This window comes from Coregonus lavaretus (assembly GCF_964263955.1).
Source record: "Coregonus lavaretus genome assembly, contig: HAP1_SCAFFOLD_984, whole genome shotgun sequence".
Taxonomy (NCBI): Eukaryota; Metazoa; Chordata; class Actinopteri; order Salmoniformes; family Salmonidae; genus Coregonus; species Coregonus lavaretus.
Window position 1 is genome coordinate 152456 of NW_028163472.1, and position 21605 is coordinate 174060.

General features: G+C 43.6%; 1 protein-coding gene across 1 annotated transcript in view; it reads left to right on the forward strand.

Moving 5' to 3' along the window:
* Window positions 1-19773, forward strand: part of LOC311118085 (nuclear factor 1-like) — a gene marked incomplete at its 3' end in the record, with an annotated part of 52342 nt that extends 32569 nt beyond the window's left edge. The window contains exons 3-4 of the mRNA XM_084192959.1: window positions 18467-18998; window positions 19684-19773. Of these exons, the coding sequence (XP_084049085.1) occupies window positions 18467-18998; window positions 19684-19773 (622 nt within the window). The remainder of the gene's footprint in view (window positions 1-18466; window positions 18999-19683) is intronic.
* Between the last annotated feature and the right edge of the window lie 1832 nt (window positions 19774-21605).

Genomic DNA, 21605 nt, shown 5'->3' on the forward strand with positions numbered 1-21605 from the left:
CACGGATCAGTCGTCCTGGTCCCTTTGCAGAAAAACAGACCCAAAGCATGATGTTTCCACCCCCATGCTTCACAGTAGGTATGGTGTTCTTTGGATGCAACTCGGCATTCTTTGTCCTCCAAACACGACAAGTTGAGTTTTTACCAAAAAGTTATATTTTGGTTTCATCTGACCATATGACATTCTCCCAATCCTCTTCTGGATCATCCAAATGCACTCTAGCAAACTTCAGACGGGCCTGGACATGTACTGGCTTAAGCAGGGGGACACGTCTGGCACGGCAGGATTTGAGTCCCTGGCGGCGTAGTGTGTTACTGATGGTAGGCTTTGTTACTTTGGTCCCAGCTCTCTGCAGGTCATTCACTAGGTCCCCCCGTGTGGTTCTGGGATTTTTGCTCACCGTTCTTGTGATCATTTTGACCCCACAGGGTGAGATCTTGCGTGGAGCCCCAGATCGAGGGAGATTATCAGTGGTCTTGTATGTCTTCCATTTCCTAATAATTGCTCCCACAGTTGATTTCTTCAAACCAAGCTGCTTACCTATTGCAGATTCAGTCTTCCCAGCCTGGTGCAGGTCTACAATTTTGTTTCTGGTGTCCTTTGACAGCTCTTTGGTCTTGGCCATAGTGGAGTTTGGAGTGTGACCGTTTGAGGTTGTGGACAGGTGTCTTTTATACTGATAACAAGTTCAAACAGGTGCCATTAATACAGGTAACGAGTGGAGGACAGAGGAGCCTCTTAAAGAAGAAGTTACAGGTCTGTGAGAGCCAGAAATCTTGCTTGTTTGTAGGTGACCAAATACTTATTTTCCACCATAATTTGCTAATAAATTCATTAAAAATCCTACAATGTGATTTTCTGGATTTATTTTCCTCAATTTGTCTGTCATAGTTGACGTGTACCTATGATGCAAATTACAGGCCTCTCTCATCTTTTTAAGTGGGAGAACTTGCACAATTGGTGGCTGACTAAATACTTTTTTTCCCCACTGTACATGCGTCCATTCCTACTTAATGGCTATTGTCGTGATTCTCTGGCTGTCAGTGTGAATAAATTCCATTGGCCCAAACGTGTTCCTCTAAACATAGATGCTTGGTGATGGTTCATGTTGTTCAAGAAGGGTTAAATTAGTTATTTGCAAATTATTATTTCTCATGCTTTGAGAAGAGAAAGTTAGATTCAGGTGCCTGCTGCTGTGGTTTTCAGTCTGATTGCAGACTAGTCCCTATATTAGGATTTAATAAAGGGGTCGGCAACAGGAGGGATTCCTTTTGGCCTGCCAAAGTTTAGTAAAAAAAAATATATATATATATATATATATATATTTTTGTTTTGAATTCAGCAAAAATGAAAAAAGTAAACCTGATCGCGTCTCAATGTAATCAAGGTATGAAATTACTGTTATTTTCAAATACAATCTCTTTTTGGGCATAGTTGTGGTCAATTTGCAGTGTACAAGTTCATATAATTATCCTCGGGCCCCCGACCATCCGCTGCGACAAAAATCGTCCTACGGCTGAATCTAGTTGCCTATCCCTGCTCTAATACAGTGGGGGGGGGAAGTATTTAGTCAGCCACCAATTGTGCAAGTTCTCCCACTTAAAAAGATGAGAGAGGCCTGTAATTTTCATCATAGGTACACGTCAACTATGACAGACAAAATGAGAAAATAAAATCCAGAAAATCACATTGTAGGATCTTTTATGAATTTATTTGCAAATTATGGTGGAAAATAAGTATTTGGTCAATAACAAAAGTTTCTCAATACTTTGTTATATACCCTTTGTTGGCAATGACACAGGTCAAACGTTTTCTGTAAGTCTTCACAAGGTTTTCACACACTGTTGCCGGTATTTTTGCCCATTCCTCCATGCAGATCTCCTCTAGAGCAGTGATGTTTTGGGGCTGTCGCTGGGCAACACAGACTTTCAACTCCCTCCAAAGATTTTCTATGGGGTTGAGATCTGGAGACTGGCTAGGCCACTCCAGGACCTTGAAATGCTTCTTACGAAGCCACTCCTTCGTTGCCCGGGAGGTGTGTTTGGGATCATTGTCATGCTGAAAGACCCAGCCACGTTTCATCTTCAATGCCCTTGCTGATGGAAGGAGGTTTTCACTCAAAATCTCACGATACATGGCCCCATTCATTCTTTCCTTTACACAGATCAGTCGTCCTGGTCCCTTTGCAGAAAAACAGCCCCAAAGCATGATGTTTCCACCCCCATGTTTCACAGTAGGTATGGTGTTCTTTGGATGCAACTCAGCATTCTTTGTCCTCCAAACACGACGAGTTGAGTTTTTACCAAAAAGTTCTATTTTGGTTTCATCTGACCATATGACATTCTCCCAATCCTCTTCTGGATCATCCAAATGCACTCTAGCAAACTTCAGACAGGCCTGGACATGTACTGGCTTAAGCAGGGGGACACATCTGGCACTGCAGGATTTGAGTCCCTGGCGGCGTAGTGTGTTACTGATGGTAGGCTTTGTTACTTTGGTCCCAGCACTCTGCAGGTCATTCACTAGGTCCCCCCGTGTGGTTCTGGGATTTTTGCTCACCGTTCTTGTGATCATTTTGACCCCACGGGGTGAGATCTTGCGTGGAGCCCCAGATCGAGGGAGATTATCAGTGGTCTTGTATGTCTTCCATTTCCTAATAATTGCTCCCACAGTTGATTTCTTCAAACCAAGCTGCTTACCTATTGCAGATTCAGTCTTCCCAGCCTGGTGCAGGTCTACAATTTTGTTTCTGGTGTCCTTTGACAGCTCTTTGGTCTTGGCCATAGTGGAGTTTGGAGTGTGACTGTTTGAGGTTGTGGACGGGTGTCTTTTTATACTGATAACAAGTTCAAACAGGTGCCATTAATACAGGTAACGAGTGGAGGACAGAGGAGCCTCTTAAAGAAGAAGTTACAGGTCTGTGAGAACCAGAAATCTTGCTTGTTTGTAGGTGACCAAATACTTATTTTCCACCATAATTTGCAAATAAATTAATTAAAAATCCAAAAATGTGATTTTCTAGATTTTTTTTCCTCATTTTGTCTGTCATAGTTGACGTGTACCTATGATGAAAATTACAGGCCTCTCTCATCTTTTTAAGTGGGAGAACTTGCACAATTGGTGGCTGACTAAATACTTTTTTCCCCCACTGTATAATCCACCATCCGCGGCACTGCCAGAAATATTGACAATTGCTAAATAACATGGTAAGAATCAGTCAACTCTGATGGTGATCGTTATTAAATTGTCCGTAATGACGGTTGATAATACCCATATGGATTGGGGAAGAGAGGGACACACTCACACACACACACACCCTCACACACACACACACAAACATGCGCTGAGAGGCAATTGTAAGTTAATGTGAAACCATAGTAAAACACATGCAGATGTGGATTAGAATGTCTTACCACAAACTCACTTCTAACACTTTCCATTGTTACACTCCTTACATTATTCCTAGTTTAATTTGACCAATCTCGCCTGTGGAATTTCAACACAGTCACACACACGCAACTCTTCAACTCGGAGTCAGACCCTCAAATTAAACACGTTTGGAGCCCCATCTCTCACCACACACACACGGGTGGTTAACCGTGGTGCAGGGGTGAGGGCGGTTGTCGGTATTGGGGGGCTGGCGGCTACAACTAGGGAGGCAGATAGCTAGGTGGGGTTGTGGCTGGGTGGGAGATGGTGATATGTTTGTGTTTATTGACTTAAAGACATACACACACACACACACACCAGGGCTCCAGACTCAGGGGAAACTTGTGTGTTTAGAGCACACAGGCCTAATGATGCTGATTTAGACATTCTTGCGGCACTCCCTCTGGCTTGTGGTGAGTTAACTGGAACAGGGGCGACAACAAGCCAGCTCAGTGAGAGTGGTATGAGTTTGTGAGCCCCATGGGCCCTGTTCAAAAGTAGTTCACTATTTAGGGAATAGGGTGCCATTTGGGACACAGCCATGGAGGAGGAAAAACATACATCTCCAATGTGAATCGAACTAGTTCCCGGCAGTTTGTGTTTTCCCAGTTGCGCTCAATTTATTTATTTTTATATTCAGATGTTATGGATGGCTCCTGGAATAGGGCCGATCAATTTCCCAGCAATGGGAATTTACACTGTTTGAATGTTCTCTCTCGTGTTCTAAACAGAGGAATTTTGAGATGGAGGCTTTATGGGAGTGAATTCTCGACCGCTTTTAAACAAATATCGGAATAATGTAAAACTTCCACCATTTTATTTGTTATTACTTCAAGATTTGCCTTTTGTGTGTGTGTGGGGGGTTGGGATGTGTTTGTGTGTGAATCATAGCGTGGCAGTGTGTAGTCAGGCCTTTTACACAGGTGATAAAATGCTGACCTGGACCAGAGTAAGTACTGGAACCTACTGCTCACTGTCTCTGTGTCTCAGAGTTCTCTCAGTACAGGAGATACCTGCACATGTGCCTGCACACACACACACACACAATATCACACACACCCTCTCTCTCTCTTTCTCTCACTCGTGCGTGCTCTCTCTCTCTCTCTCTCTCGCGCACGTGCGCTCTCTTTCTTGCACTCTCTCTCTCTCTCTCTCTCTCTCTCTCTCTCTCTCAGTAAGAGCCATGGGTCTTATCTCTGATTTTGTGAAACTGTGCTAACTTTCCTTGGAAAACAGCTTGTCTAGCCTATCTAACTACTATTTCTCCATTTGCCAGTCCATTGTCTAAGAACGGAATGCCATTCATTCCCAAAGACAGTTACCCAACTTCCTCCCCAGTCAGCCTCTATGTTAAACCCTACCTGGTTCTCCAACTTGCCTGACTCCACTGTCTTCCCCTCCAGACTAAAATGGTTGAACATATTGAATTTCTTTACGTGATGTGATGGAATGCTAATGCTAATGCATCAAAACCATGGCACCCTATTCCCTATATAGTGCACTACTTTTGACCAGGGCCCCATATGGCTCTGGTCAAAAGTAGTTCACTATATAGAGAATAGGGTGCCATTTGGGACACAGCCCATATTATACTACTTAGAGGGATCTAGCGCTAATAGCCAAGTACCTATCTGAGGAATCAGATATTATGGAAATGTACCTCCTCTCAATCCTCCTCTATCCCCCTTGATGGGCTTGTGTGTCAAATGGCACCCTATTCCCTACATAGTGCACTACTTTTGACCAGAGCCCTTTGAAGATCGGGTGTCATTTGGGACGCAGCTTTAGACAGAAAACTTACTGGAGTTCCCTTTCCTTTCCCCCTGAAGAATCACATATTTGAAAGCCAGAAACTGTACTGTTGACTCACACAATACAGCAGTTGTATTCTATAATGCTATTCCTTCCTATTGGAGAACGACGTAAACTCTAAATCCTATTGTACATCTGATTCTTATATACATTGTGTGTTCGCTTTTCGGCCCTGAAGCTCGAATGTGTGTGTGTGCGTGCACACTGTAACAGGACAATTGGTAACCGTAAACATTCTGGAACTCTCTCGTCTCCATCCTGAAACAGTCTTCTCTTGCAGTCTGAAGCATGATTGAACAGAACAGCAGAGGTCAAACCCACATGGCTGTTTCTGTTTGTGATGGGGTAGCAGCTATAGCTCTGGCTTGACTCATTTGGCCACAGTGGTGGTGTGAGGCTTGGCTCGGCTATGGCTACTGCACTGCACATTTTAAAGCTACAGTCTGGGTTTTGTTCTCAGCAAAACGGCAGTTTGTAAACAAGGGAGTAATAAAAAAGTGTATTTTGAGTTTACGGTAAGGTAAGGACAGTTGTGCTATAGGCTCACAACGCAAGTTATATTCCTCAAGAATCAATCTAGAATTGAGAGTGAACTCTTGAAAATATTCTTAGATCACAGATTGTAGCTTTAAAGGCAAGCTCCTTCTTTTCAGCCTGAATCAGCCCTGCGTCTCCTGACTGACAGCCAAGAAGTTGAGCAGCATCTGACGTGGCAGCTACAGTGTGCGTTTGTGTGTGTGTGTGTGTGTGTGTGTGTGTGCAACAACTACTCTCAGAATAGGAGAACAGTCCAGCTCTCTCTCTTTTGTTCTGACTCACTGTATAACCAGCGGTACCACCACCATATCTGTCACTGTGTTACTACGGTTTGGAAGTGAAAGTGTTTGGAATAAGTGCCCATCTTAGGTGGTTTTTGCCATGAATTTAGCTATTGAAAGTGCTGGGCCCACGGGCCGTAGATGCCCACCCCTGAGTTAGGAAGTAGGAAAAGGTGTTTGAAATAAGTACTGTTCTTAGGTGTTTTTTTTAAAGGATTTTGATCTAGGACTGAATTAAATTAAACAGGTTCTATATCCTCCCTGTTGGAGAGATGTGATTCCCTCCCCTGTGTCTCCTCTCAGACCCTGGTTGCATCCCAAATGGTAACCTATTCCCTATATAGTGCACTATATACACTTTTGATGAGATACCTATAGGCCATGGTCAAAAGTAGGGCACTATGTAGGGAATAGGGTGCAATTTGGGACACACTTTTCAAACAAAAGAGTTGCTTGAAGATTACGACTATTTTAACAACTTCTCACTAGAAATAAGCAGACGGTCGAGCACAAGCCTCAGCACACAAAAAGTACCACCTATAACCCTGGCACTGCCATCCAACAGGCCATGCCCCAACACATATATAGTGCAGCCTTTAACCCTCGCATTGCCAACCAAGCACCAGACAGCACACAAACAGTGCAGGGTCTAGCTCTAGTGACTCATGGACTATGTTCCAATGTCCATACTAGTTTAGCTACCACTTGCATGCCAGATGCATCGCTTCATTGTAACAGAGGATGTTGTAACAGAGGATGTTGTACCAGAGGATGTATAACAGAAGATGTTGTATCAGAGGATGTTGTAACAGAGGATGTTGTAACGGAGGATATTGTAACCGAGCCACAGGATTTTAGTGGAGTTCCATTTACTATGATTAGGGCCCGTTTTCCTTGAAAACATGACCTTACTAGGAAAAGCTCTGGGCACTAACTAAGATATATTTTAGTTCAATTTAATTAATCAAGATTGACAAGTGTAACAGTTGGTGGAGGACTAGGGTTTCAATAGGAGGAGAACAGGACAGTTAATCCTAGTGTAGGTGGTGGAGGACAATGCGGCCATCCCTCACAACGAATACATGTATTCTACGGTGATGACAGACCCATAGTATTACTATCCTAATACATCAACTGACACAGTACATTTACAAAAGTGGCGACTGGTGATGACCGACTGGTGAAGACAGACTGGTAAAGTAGTATCCTCTTATAAACAGTACAATGCATCATCAACGGTGTATAATCCTGACACAATACATTTCAATGGAGTCATTTCCAGTTCAATAACATGAGGGTTCTTTAAATGGATATATCTTATGTAAGATGTCGTCGTCAGAACAGAGAGGGAAGAGTAACACTCTAAAGGCTTTGGGAAATGTTGGAGCAAATCTCTGTTTATACTAGCTATAGTCAAATGAGGTATGTGGGCAGGGAAGAGTTACTGCCTGCCAGGTGTGTGTGTGTGTGTGTGTGTGTGTGTGTGTGTGTGTGTGTGTGTGTGTGTGTGTGTGTGGTGTGTGGGTGTGGGTGTGTGGGTGTGTGTGTGTGTGTGTGTGCGTGTGCGGTAAACTAGGAAGGCTAAAAGGGAGTCTCATTGCACTTGTCCGTTTGGCACTGGTGGAATGAATGACTGTACAAGTTTGGAGTCTGGTCGAGTCAAGCTGTGTAGGGTGGTCCGTGTGTGTGGGAGAAGAGAGAAAAAGAGAGAAGGGGAACGGAGGGAGAGAAAGAGAGAAGGGGAACGGAGGGAGAGAAAGAGAGACCGAGATGACAAGAGAGAGTAAGGGTTACAGAGAGAGAGAAGTAAAGAGAGATGTCAAAAGAGAGAGAGAGACTGCAGACCCGAGTGAGAGAGCGAGGAAAGGGTGGTGGAATTCGGGAAGGGTGCTGGAGGTGGGGTTGGCGGGATCCAGAATTAATGTGTGAGTTGGGCTGGTGGGATGGTGGCGAGGCATTTGCATAAAGGGTGAGGGCATCGTGCCCGGCTGTTGGGAAGGGTTGGCACCTCGCCTCACTAACTGGCAGAGGGAGGACTGAGGAGGAATAAAAGAGAGAGCGGGAGAGAGAGAGATACAGAAACAGAGAGAGAGGGAGTAAGAGTGAGTGAAGGGGAGAGCGAGAGAGAGCAGTAGAGAAAGATAGAGAGAAAGGGAGAGAGAGGAGGGAACTCACTCAATAGAGCATCTCTTGTTTCAGGGAGAGCCGGGTCCTGGCTGGCTGTTGGCAGAGCAGGGGAGAGGAGAGGAGAGGAGAGGAGAGGAGAGGAGAGGAGAGGAGAGGAGAGGAGAGGAGAGGAGAGGAGAGGAGAAGGGATATCTGGTTAAATTATCTGCTTCATTCCTGCTGTACTCAACAAACACTCATACAAAGTTTATATCAAGTCCCTGCAGCTGTACTGTGGTCAAGCTGTTATTGGAATACGATATATACTGTATCTGAACCTGACTGTGTGTGTATGCGTGTGTCAGACAGTGTCCATGACAGACATACACACACACTCAGGTTCAGAGTGTGAGACAGTCCCCTCCCTCTCCTTTAGCTGGAAAACTGTCTGTCCCCCCGCCTCCTACACACACGCACACACACACACACACACACACACACACACACCCTGCCCTCCCCCCTGAGTGTCAGGCACTGCCCACTTGACCTTTTCAGGAATGGCCGCCCTTGTGGACTGCTGGGGGGAATGCTGTGCATTCACTTTTACTGGAGCCGGCCGGCTGGGGGGCAGACAGAGAATACCTAGCGCCGCCCCCGGGGCAACTGGTACAATAATAATGGACAGGGGACTTAGTGACATATCTGATCCGCTTAGCTGCTTCTCCCTGCCCTACACTGAAATATACCCTCTTAATAATGTCATGTAGCACTGAATGGGGCGGCGCACAATTGGCCCAGCGTCGTCCAGGGTAGGGGAGGGGAATGGCCTGCAGGGATGTAGCTCAGTTGGTAGAGCATGGCGTTTGCAGCGCCAGGGTTGTGGGTTCAATTCCCACGGGGGGCCAGTATGAAAAATAAAATAATGTATGCACTCACTAACTGTAAGTCGCTCTGGATAAGAGCGTCTGCTAAATGACTCAAATGTAAATGTAAATAAATCATTGAATGGATGAATCAATGAATGGCTGAATGAATGAGTTATGAATGCATTATTTCGCATCCAATAGACACAATGAATCTTCTCAGTAATGTTAGGCTGCTGTATCAATTGTCAATATTGTGATATTTTAGTCTTCTTATCACCAGGCAGGAAATTGTTAGTATAAGACTGGGCCATTGTCTGGACTAAGCCTCCTGCTGTGCATTCTGGGATTTGTAGTGTATAGCTGGAAGAGGCTCCGATCCGGTCAGGGCCCTGTGTGTCTGGTTCCGTTTATAGCACACATACACTCAGGGCCTCACACACACACACACTCACACACACTCACACACACACTCCCTCGCCACGTAAATGCTTCCAGACTTTCACACATAGTAATGCGTCAGTGTGTAAACAGGGATAATTACAAACGATGCACAGACACACGTTCATCATCATTCTAACTGCCTCACTAACGAGAAAAGAAAGAAAGAAAGAAAGAAAGAAAGAAAGAAAGAAAGAAAGAAAGAAAGAAAGAAAGAAAGAAAGGACAGAGTTTTTCTGGATTTTGGCAGGAGAGAGAGAGAGAGAGAGAGAGAGAGAGAGAGAGAGAGAGAGAGAGAGAGAGAGAGAGAGAGAGAGAGAGAGAGAGAGAGAGAGAGAGAGAGAGAGAGAGAGAGTTTTTGTGAGGAAGAAGTGATGCTATTGTAACCTGTCTTTGCTCTTTTGACTATTGTTTTAAACCCTATGGCCTATACACAGTTGCAAACTTGCAATGGTATGCTAGTCTGCTGCAACTGCAGTGCGGTTGTGCTGTCCTGCACACCTTGCTTTTCCTGCTCTCCTCGTGGGAATAAAAACATGGAAACTTGGCTGTAGCTATAGGAACACATTTTAGGAACACATTTTTCCCTTTTTCTTTTAACACAGAATAGCCTAAAATGGCAGAATGCTCCATATTAATGCAGAATTTCCTGCCCTATACAAAGTTTAGGAGGGAAGTTAAGAAGTTTGCATTGGATTTTCTATGCAAAGCACAGGCACTTTAAAAACTTAATGACTCATAGTAATTTCGCAATCTATTCTAGAACACCGAAACTTGAATACAGAACACCCTAGAAAGTAAGCTGTAACACACACACATACACACACACACACACACGCACACACACTAGCATATGACGTGGAAAATATCCACAGGTGCCGTGGCCCAAATCTCTCGCACTCTTTCCCTTACATCATCGCAGTACCTGTCAATATGTGATTTTACTGAGCAGATGTCGAATGTTGTCCTCCCAATTCCAACTGTGACACGTCCGTCCTCGCGCTCTCCAGTGACTTTGTGTTTTATGGGAGAGGGCGAGAATACGTGCAGATCTCCAGTACTCCGTGTCACTCACCTGTCGTTGCTTCACCATCTTGAATTCACCTTATGCTAAGATAGAATGAAGTCATACATTCCAATCACATCAAAAAAAAAAAAAATCGATTTCCTTCCACAACTTGACCATAACCATCATTTTTTACATCATATCCCTATTTATAAGTAGGCCTAACACGGAAATAATCATCTAGTCCAACGACACGTTAACTTGTGTGATAGGTGAATTGTGTTATTTTTTACAATGCATTTGTAATGCATTTCTAGAAATGTTACTATGAAAAATAAGAAACATTGACGACAGAAGCAGTGATATTTGAATGGCAATGGTATGAAGTGTTTTTGTAATTTATAATATTTCTGCATGATCAGACTGTTTGAGCAAGGCATTTGAGTAAAGAAACATAATTATATTATCCCCAAATGTATTTTTGCATCGAAAAAGTATTATTATTATTATTATTAGCTTATACAAATATACTGATGGTTAATTAGTTTTTTTCTACTGTACATTTTGTATTTTAGAAGAAAATAATATGTTGCCCTATACTCTCAACTGCTACACCACATAAAAGGCCTATGTTATGTACAGAAAAAAACGTTTAGGTTACCAAACTGTCTCAACAATAAATACATATGAATCCAATGAATAGCATTTCATTGTTTAAAACATCATTTGCCAAAATTGGCCAACATTAGAAATAGAGGATTGCACTATTGTCCAGTAAAGTAAAAGCATTTTTCTGAGTAAATGTAACTTCGTACTGATTCAGGCTATAAGGTTAAGTGCACGAAAATTAAACATTATTTAATCAACTTGATCATTTGTTTTCGGATCTACAAGTCTTTTTTAGCAGACTTTCCACTCCAGTCTTTGGCAAATGACAGCAGTGGCAAGGAGTGGAAAGTAATTGCGCAACAGAGATGGCAACCAGGCTGAAAGGACATTTCAAAGAATGTGAACGAAATTGTGACGTATTGTGTATTAGTTGCATGTATCCGTTGTTAAATCTCAATATGTAGCAGAATTTGTCAAATAATAAAGTCTTTTTTTAGTCATTTCAAGCAGTAAAGAAACATTGAATATATTATTGGGGTGTATTCATGGTTCATTTATCTAATTAGGATTATTTTGATGTTATTACATGATTACATTTTTACATTTTACATTTTACATTTTAGCCATTTTGCAGACGCTCTTATCCAGAGCGACTTACAGTTAGTGAGTGCATCCATTTTCATACATGATGTGTCTCTACTCGTTTAAGACCATACTAGAACAAAACAGAAGATTAAAGTAATTTACAAATAGGCTAAATGCATAGGCCCACTGTATGAAAATAGACAATTTCTTTATTAATCTTATTCCGAAAGATTATTTGTAGTCAATCTTTATCATTTGGGTTATTATATGTGGTTGATAGTTTAAATTGTTACAAACCATTGTAATTAAGCCTATATATGTCTGCAGAGGGGCCTATTCAGACTAAAAACCTGAAAGCAAAATTATGTGCAGTATAACATTGGCTCTATAGATAACACACACGGGCTATATTTATGTTTACGAATAGTAAAATGTTCAATTTTCCTGTGAGAAAAAGCTGACCTATTTGGCTGAAAGTGTTTCTGCTTTTGGTTGAGCCTCGCGCCTGCAAGTCGATAACGCGGAGTTTCGCACCACTTGGATCTGTTTTTATTGAAAGATGAAGTGAGAGGAGGTTTGTTCCTATTTTAACAGACTATATTATGTGAGTCAAATATAACAAGAAGAGAGGAGAGACGTTCAGAAATGCCGTCGTCATCTAAAGCAGTTCTACAAAAACACAGAAAGCGGCTATAGCAGAACATGTTTTCTGGAAGAGATTACAATTTACTGGTCCCCACAGCAAGGAGTTATTTTCCCCCTCGGCAACGCTTTTTATTTAATTTTTTCTGCCCGTTGTTAATCTTGGCAATGCAAATATAGCCTACATTTGTTCTGAGTGCTGTTTTCATCCAACGTTAGGCTACCTGCTTATTCCTTGGCTATTGAAAGAAAGAGACTCATTTTGGCAGGCTTCGCCAGTAGGCTACGTATTCCTTTCAAGATAAAGAGATAGTCTGCCTAAACATTCAAGTAGCCTATATACATTTAAAGGTTTATTTTTAGTCCTTGCCTTACAGCTTTAATTTAATGGGGACTTGTTTGTGTATCTTACTGGACTGCTAGTGCTAATTTTCAGCTTAATTTAATGTCTAATTGGTTTAGACCTATAAAGGAAAGGATTATATTCTATGTCACTTATAGATTAGATATGAAGTAGAAACCCGTTTTGTAGGACTTAAATTCATTTATAATTCAATAGTATCAAACTTAGAGAGAAGGCTTTGAATTGCCTCATATGGAATGTTAGGCCTTTCCTATTTCTCATGTGTGAGAGCAGTTTGTGCAGAGGCCTTCTGATATCCTCAATAGACCTACTGGCCTATTAAATGCTGGCCTAGGATATATAAAAGTGTTTTGCTTGTAGGCTTATAGGGCAGGGTTGTTGAGGATTCTATATAAACAATTAGAAATAAAAATGCAACAATGGAACTGTGGGTGTTGCTCACACACAAACCATAATGCCTCGGGTAAACGTTATCGTTATTTTCCCTTTGTCTGCCTTTTTGGCAGTTGTTATACTCTGAATAGTATTTTCCCGCGGTTTCTGTGTAGAATCGATGGCTTTGTCCATTCATATATACATACACTCATTGTTAAAACTATAGGCGGCTTTCCCAGTCCCAAACACTCGTTTTTTTCCCGTCTCTCTAACTTCACTTGCTCTCTTTTTCGTTTGTGAGAAACAGAAGCGCAGGAGAGAGCTCGAGCTTGTCTCTGTGCAGCCTCGCGAACAAAGGTCACCGTTTAGAGAAAGAGAGAGTGGCACGCGGAGATAAGATGAGCTCTCTCTCTCAAAAAAAAACCAAAACATGATTGCAGAACAGGAGATACCGGTAACTATACCGCTGGCCCGCGGCAAGAGGCCCATGGCAGGCGGCTGTTGGCGGCAGACACACACTCACCGACCGCCTGCCGAGCGAGCGTATGTATTGGCCAAATGCATCCAACAGATCCACTGTAACTAGGCATGTAAATACGTTTTGAAAAATTATATTAAATGCCCCATAATAAATGGTAGGGTGCCACATAGACTGGTGTCCTGGCCAAAATAATAAAAGTTCAGCATTTTGCTAATTATATTAAACAGACATAGGCCATGTTTGTTCGTAACTGCAGCAGTCCGGCACTATATAAAAGGCATCATTTAAGATTAATCTGGGAAAAAAATCTTCAGCTGTAAAATGTGTGGCTTTATTGAGGTATTTTGGATTTTATAAAATAAATCTTAGACACCAAATAGTGTTAATGTCATATCAATTGATTCACATAAATATATATATACAGTATACATATGAAAAATGTGAGCTTGCTTGATTTCTTTACTTTGGTTCATCAGATTTATGGACATGTTATGGCCAGTCTGTGATTGAATATTTTGCATTGAGAGTGTAAGCAATATAATCCTGGGCTATCTTATATTGTGCAGAATCATAGAGCGCTTTCATTCATTTACTTGATGATATTTTCTGTTTTTGTTCCAGTCTGGTTGTGGTTGCAGCATGATAGGCTACTTGTGACAATATGGATGATATTTATGACAATATGGATACTTGTGGCAATAGTAGACTACCGGTTGCAAAGTAGCCATCTCTCCCCATCTCTTTGTATTACAATATGCCTAACGCTCAGTTAAGAGATTGGATGGAGACTCTCTGATAATTTTAAAACAAGAATCTTATTAGACACACCTCTCTCATTCCTTTCTCTCTCTCTCTCTCTTCTCTCTCTCTCTCGCTCTCTCTCTCTCTCTCTCTCTCTCTCTCTCTCTCCTCCTCTCTCTCTCTCTCTCTCTCTCTCTCTCTCTCTCTCTCTCTCTCTCTCTCTCTCTCTCTCTCTCTCTCTCTCTCTCTCTCTCTCTATCTATCCTCTCATCTTGTATTTCTCCCAAATTCCTCTCTCTGTAACTTCTCTCCCCTACATTTGGTGCTCCCCCCACATTTTGTGCCCACAGAGCAACTGTGTTGTCTCTCCTTCCCACATTCGGTGCCCGCCTATGTATTAGCATGTGCGTCAACCAGTGTCCGTCCAGCCCAGCCTGTCCAGATTGGGTCTTTGCTCAGTACCACCATCCAGCACCATGCAGCCAGCCACCCGGCTAGCCAGGCCGTGGCTTCACTGTCAGGCAGAGGCAGAGAGAGCAAGCTGGGCTAGATGGCTGTGTAGATCTGATGGCCCTGGGCTCGAACCAGAGGATTCTTGGTCTTTGTAGGGGTGTTCAGAGAGTGGCCATCGGGCTGGAACACAGCGGGTGCTGGAAATGTTGGAACTCGGAATCAAATAGTTCCGCTTCCATGCCAGAGGACCTACATGATTCTGCTACCATTTTGCAAATTTTTGACACAATCTCTGTAATTTCCTCCTGGCCCGAATTTACTTATTATTTTCACATCACTTAGATATGGGTTATGTGGTTTGTGATTTTGTGTGTATGTGTGTGTGTGTTCACAAAAAAATGAACAATTATACTATCATGGGATGGCTGTGAGAATTATCCTTTTAAAAAAATTTCCCCCTCGGAAATGCTGTATATACAGTATATATATATATTAATTATACAGTATATATATTAATTATACAGTATATGTATGAATTATATCCCTTGTGGAACCTAAATGTCCTATTCCCTGAACACTCCTTCCTTCCTCACTAGGGTCAGACAGCCAATGAGAGCAAGTAAAGTGGTAGCCAGGGTGATGCAGTCAGTCGCCAACTCCTTGCAGTTCAACCTACCTGATGTTTTGCATGTCCTTTACGTCACTGGATGGAAATGCTTTACATCCAACGTTACATGTTGGAATATGAAAATAAAGCAACAAAAATGGCATGTTTTTATATGACAAAGAAAGGATAGATGTGTATTTTTGGAGGCACAGACAGGCCATATACTTTTGTGACTTGCAGTGAAAGGATCCTTTGTAAGGTTTCACGTATCTGCCTGCCCTGCATTCATAAACAGCAAATAGGCTACATTTACATTTACAGAGATACGGTCCAGTCCGTAGCTGACCGGTTCAGTTCCCAAGTTCCCATTGTCCACTGACTGAACCCCTCTCATTGGAATGCACTCTACATTTGTAACAGAAACTTTTAATGTGTGTCGAACACGCTGTTGTCAAGCACGCAGCTGCTAAAAAGGGCCAGTTTAGAATTGGAATGAATGTGAGAGAACAAATAGAAAAAGGTCCAGTTTGGAACAAATGCGAGAGAGTGATTTAAAACAGGAAAGCAGGAGAGTGTTTTTGGATAGAGGATGGATGGATGGATGTATTTTGGGGGGGAAGAAGGGGGGAAAGGAATGGTTGTTCTTCTCCTCTTTTCCCCCCTCTCACTCTCTTTGTTTGTGTGGTAAATCCAGGAGCAGCTGCTTGGTTTGAGGGTCTAGTGGGATTTTGGGGCTGCGCTTTCTCATGGCATCCTGTGCCAAGGTGGTGAAACGCGAGCAGAGAGCGGAGGAGAGGGAGAAAGAGGGGGAGAGAGGGGAGGGAAGGATTGGCTCTGGGCGGGTGCACTGGGAGAGGGTGTCTGCGTCCCAAATGGCACCCTGTTTACTGCAATACTTTGGCCCATAGGGCTCTGGTCAAAAGTAGTGCACTATATAGGGAATAGAGGGTGCCATTTGGGAGACAACCAGAGAGATCGTGCTGGTTTGATGAGATGGTGGTGACCATGCTGGTGACGGAAGAGGCAGGATGGGTGAGAGAGGGGGGAGGGTGGGGGGAGTAGAGTGGAGCGGGTGCTGTCTGGATTGGTGCATGTAAAATGAATATCCTCTGGACTTTGCCTTTCCACTAGATTGGACTTGTCTATTTGGCTAATGACATGCCTTCTGTCTGCTCTACACACAATCCCACTCTCCCTCCCTTCCTCCATCCCTCTCCCTCCCCCCTCCCTCCCTCTCTCTCTCTCTCTCTCTCTCTTGCGCTCCCTCGCTCTTTATCTCTCTCCACTCTCTCCACTACCAGCGACCAACCCAACCTCCCCCTCCTCTTTGCCATATCTCTATCTTCCCTCCCTTTCAGTCGCTGGGAGCGTGCGTATTGGCTGAGGCTGAGCAGGACTCTGTGCCAAATAGGTGGGCCTTGTGCGCGTTGGCACAGACTCAGTCAATGGTTAGAGAAGGAAAGTGGAGAGGAACAGAGAGAAAGAGAGAGACAGTTGGAGAGAAAGAGGGGGGGAGAAAGAAGGCTGCAGCCCGGGTTTGCCAGCGGTCGGACACACTCTACCAACATTGATTTGAGTCCTCTTGTTGTTTTTTTCTCCTCTTCGTCTCCGTCCTGCTCCCCCCTCCCTCTCTTCGTCCGTTTCTCAGTTCCTCTCTCTGTCCGTGAGTCTTACTTAGCCTACAGATCTGAACCAATACCACGATACTACTGCTTTGCCAAAGCATATTTTTTTGTTTTTCACCCCCCCCAAAAAAATTATTTTCATTTTTTGAAAGCGAACAAAGAAGCAATTTTATTTTACATTTTTAAACTGATCTCATCCCTTTATTTAAATTGTATTATATTTGATTGCACGCGTACAACCTTTGTTGATGTTTTGTAATTCACTTTTTAACTTTCCCTCCTCTCTCTCTCGTGTTCTTGAACATCACCTCGTTTTGCAGCTCTTCTACCACAGTACCTCCTGTGTTTCTGTCCTGTTATTACACCATCCTCACCCCCTCCTTTGCCTCTCCTTCATTTTTGACTTTGTTTTTCTTCTTCCTGCATTTATTGGACAATTTTCTTCCCCCTTCCTGCCTTTCTTCATTTGTTTAGTAATTTCGAACATACTGTAGTTGTGGAAGGCAGTTGTGTATTGACTCAGTAAACCAGTATCGAACTGGGATACTGTTTTGTCTGGCGCAGTGAATTTATCATGAGACAGCGAAATGGTAACTACCAAGGTTTTCTTTTTCTGTCTATCCTCTTCTGTTTTGTGATGACTGTTTTTGTTGTTGATGGAATTTCAGTATTGAAGCGAATTCAGTCTTTGGCAAAAATCATTCATGTACATGATTTTTATTGAGGACTGGCAATGATGTTTCATTCAGAACTTGAATTATTTTTATTTGAGTTATTGTAAGTGTTAACAGAGGAAGCAGGTATGAGGGTGTTTCAGAAGAGAGTACTAGCTCTTGTGTTGGTATTCTGCATGGATTTTAACTTAATGCAAAGTTGAATTTCCTGCTCTGTTTGAATAACCATTTTATTTGAGTCATTTTATTATTAGTGTATTGTTAGGATTGTAGCTTTACTCTACACAATTAAATGCCTGTTATGTGCGCGTTAATGAATGTTGGCGAATGGCATGAAATTCAGCAAATCAAAATATTGTCAACAATTTATTATTATTATTATATATTACTGGTAGATAATATTGTGTGTGTAGCCTGTGTGCGTCTGATTCCTCTCTGCTCTCTCTCTCTCTCTCTCTCTCTCTCTCTCTCTCTCTCTCTCTCTCTCTCTCTCTCTCTCTCTCTCTCTCTCTCTCTCTCTCTCTTTCTCTCTCTCTCTCTCTCTCTCTCTCTGCTCTCTCTTTCTCTCTCTCTCTCTCTCTCTCTCTCACTCTTTCTCTCTCTCTCTGTCTCTCTCTCTCTCTCTCTCTCTCTCTCCCAGCACCTCTCTCTCGTTCATTCTCTCCCTCCGCTCCCACAAAGCGGGAGCTGCTGCTCCTCAATGCTGCGCGCCGGTGCTAACTGCCTCTCCTCTCTCTTCCCCTCTCCCCCGCTCCCCCTCTCCCCCTCCTTCTCCTCCCCCCCTAATTTCTCCCCCTCCTCCTCCCCCTGTTTCCACCCCCCCCACCACCACCAGGATGAATTCCACCCGTTCATCGAGGCCCTGCTGCCCCACGTCCGAGCATTCTCCTACACATGGTTCAACCTGCAGGCCCGCAAGCGCAAGTACTTCAAGAAGCACGAGAAGAAGATGTCCAAGGAGGAAGAGCGCGCAGTCAAAGACGAACTGCTGGGAGAAAAATCTGAGATCAAACAGAAATGGGCGTCGAGACTCCTTGCCAAGCTCCGCAAGGACATCCGGCCAGAGTTCCGGGAGGACTTTGTCCTCACCATCACAGGGAAGAAAGCCCCCTGCTGCGTGCTCTCCAACCCCGACCAGAAGGGCAAGATCAGGAGGATCGACTGTCTCCGCCAGGCTGACAAGGTGTGGAGGCTGGACCTGGTGATGGTCATCCTATTCAAGGGAAGCCCCCTGGAGAGTACGGACGGAGAGCGGCTGGCCAAGTCGCCCCAGTGCTCCAATCACGGCCTGTGTGTCCAGCCGCATCACATCGGGGTCTCCGTCAAAGAGCTGGATCTCTACCTGGCCTACTTCGTCCAGGCACCAGGTCAGTGATCTGTGTTTGTTAGTGGATACACAAACACGCGCACACACACACACACATTTTCTTTCGCTCTCTCGCTCTCTCGCTCTCTCGCTCTCTTTCTCTTTCTCTTTCTCTCTCTCTCTCTCTGTCTCTCTATTTCTCTCTCTCTCTCTCTGTCTCTCTCTCTCATACATACAGTCTGACAGAAAAACACACAGCTGTCATTTTCTCATGTTTATTTAAACCAGTTGTTCCTTCTTAATTGCAAATGTATTTGTGTTGTACAAATAGAGGGGATTTAATAGAGATTATAAACAAATAACGAAATATAAAGCCCAACACATTACATTATAATTTAATTTGATTTCACCTGAATGCAATTTAATAATGTAGATTCCAGTGGCAATGTGAAAGAGAATGATGGGAGTCTGTGTAATTTAGTGTGTTTGAAAGAGCAATTTAGTCAGCATCCACTGGAGAGGGAGTATGTGTTTCTGTGTGTGAGACACTGAGCTATTTTGCTAGTGTGTATATGAGCATGTATTTTGCATTTATGAGACAGGGATTGTGTGCATGTGAGTGAAAGGGTGTGTTTACGAGAGGGTGTGTGTGTGTGTATTTGGGAAGGCCCGTTGGTTGCTGCTGGGATTCTCTGGGGTTGGCCTGGGACCAGGATGTTGTGAGCGGTGTGTGGGTGTCCTCTCAGGCCTCCTCATCTTCTCCGTCTGCCCGATGAGCGCCAGCACCACGCCGAGCCTGGCTGCCAAACACCGTCTCAGCCACCGCCACCACCGCCGTATAGATACACACACAGTCAATGCTGCACACACACAAAGCCAAACATAGTCTAGACCGCACACACCGTTTCAGCCACCGTTGCACACACACTCGTACATACAGCCAAACATAGTATCAGTCGCTGTCGCGCACACACACACACACACACACACACACACACACACACACACACTACAGTTAGAGCCACGAAACACATACACACAGACACACGGCCAAAGACCAACTGAGATGGCGTTGAATACAGCCAAACATTGTTGTATCTCAGCCACCATCGTGCATACACACACATACACACACACACACACACACACACACACACACACACACACACAAACATTGTCTTATTTGTCCAGCCACATTCGCACACACACACGGCCAAAACACTGTCTCTATCATAGCTTCCTCACACACGGCCAAACACTGTCGCGGCCGCCACACACACACACACACAGCCAAAAACTCCACTACACACTACCCCCTGTCATTAATTGACTGCACACACACTCTAGTAGCTAACTAACATTGTGCGTGGACACACACTTTGACACACACACAACTCAACGCTGCCCGCAATTCACATCCACAGATGCAGACACACACAAGTAGCCAAACTCTTTCTCCGTCGAGGCAGCGAACACACACTCCTCGGCCTGGGCCAAACACACTCCTCAGCCGGGCATACACACTCCTCGGCCTGGGCCAAACACCATCTCTAACTATCCCAGCCAAACACTGGACTGGCAGTCTCTCACTCTGATTGCCTCTGTATGTAGCTAGCTACAGTACATCCACTAGGTAGTAGGGGACTATGTTGTGTGGGAATAAAAGAGGATGCCATTCTGTATATATTTTTTATAATTTTGATTTTATTGTCTGTAATTTCAAATATATTTTAAAAGGCTTGATTGTTGCTTTTTAATTACTATTTTATTAGAGAAACAAAAGTTGTATTTATCAATGAATAATGTAGAGTTGATATCTTGTTTATGTTGGGAGAGTAGACTAATATAATTTCACTACAGCATTTTTGTTTTTACAATTAGTAATGTTTCACAGACTATTATCGGAAATACATTTGTGATACAGACATGCTATTAGTGATTTTTCAGCACCATATCTGGTGTTATTCTATCCAAGTTTTGGTCCATTTCCTCTCGTCGTTATGCGGTCATCGGTACAGTGTGGACACACACACACATTTCCCCTCTAGCTGACTGGCTCTGTTTGCATTAAATGGCTCGGGGCTGCCCAGCCCAGTGCCCGTGCATAATGTGACTCTGCAGTGTGCGCTTATCTTATCTGGCTAATCCAGTGTTGCCCCGGTGCTTTATCTACCTCCAAAGGGCCTGGACGGGCTCAGGCCTGCGCTCCTGGTGTGACTGTGAGACTACAGGGATACTGGGATATTATAGGGGGGCGACTCGTGCCAATCTGCCCTGGGGGCTGAGGCTGGGGCCTACCTAGTTAGGTTCTCCTCTACATGTACCTTTAATTGACTGGTGAATAAGCTGTACTATAGTTACTGCAGTAGGCAGTTTATCCTCTACTACAATTACATTGAATGTACTTAACTGTAGTTACTGTGGTCGTTTGAGGAGAGTGTGTGTGTGTATGTTAGTTTGGCTACTTTCTGGTCGACACTTACCTTACCTTGAGTACTGTACTGTAGGTACTGTGTGTGGGTATTGAGTGTGTTTTGTGTGACAGTGTGTGTCTGTGTTTTTGTACCCTGAATGAGGAGACATGCTTATTTGCTTGTTTATTGTCAGCTTGGCATTCCGTCAGTCTTTAAGCCTGTACGTCTCTCTTCCTCTCTCACCCAAACACTTT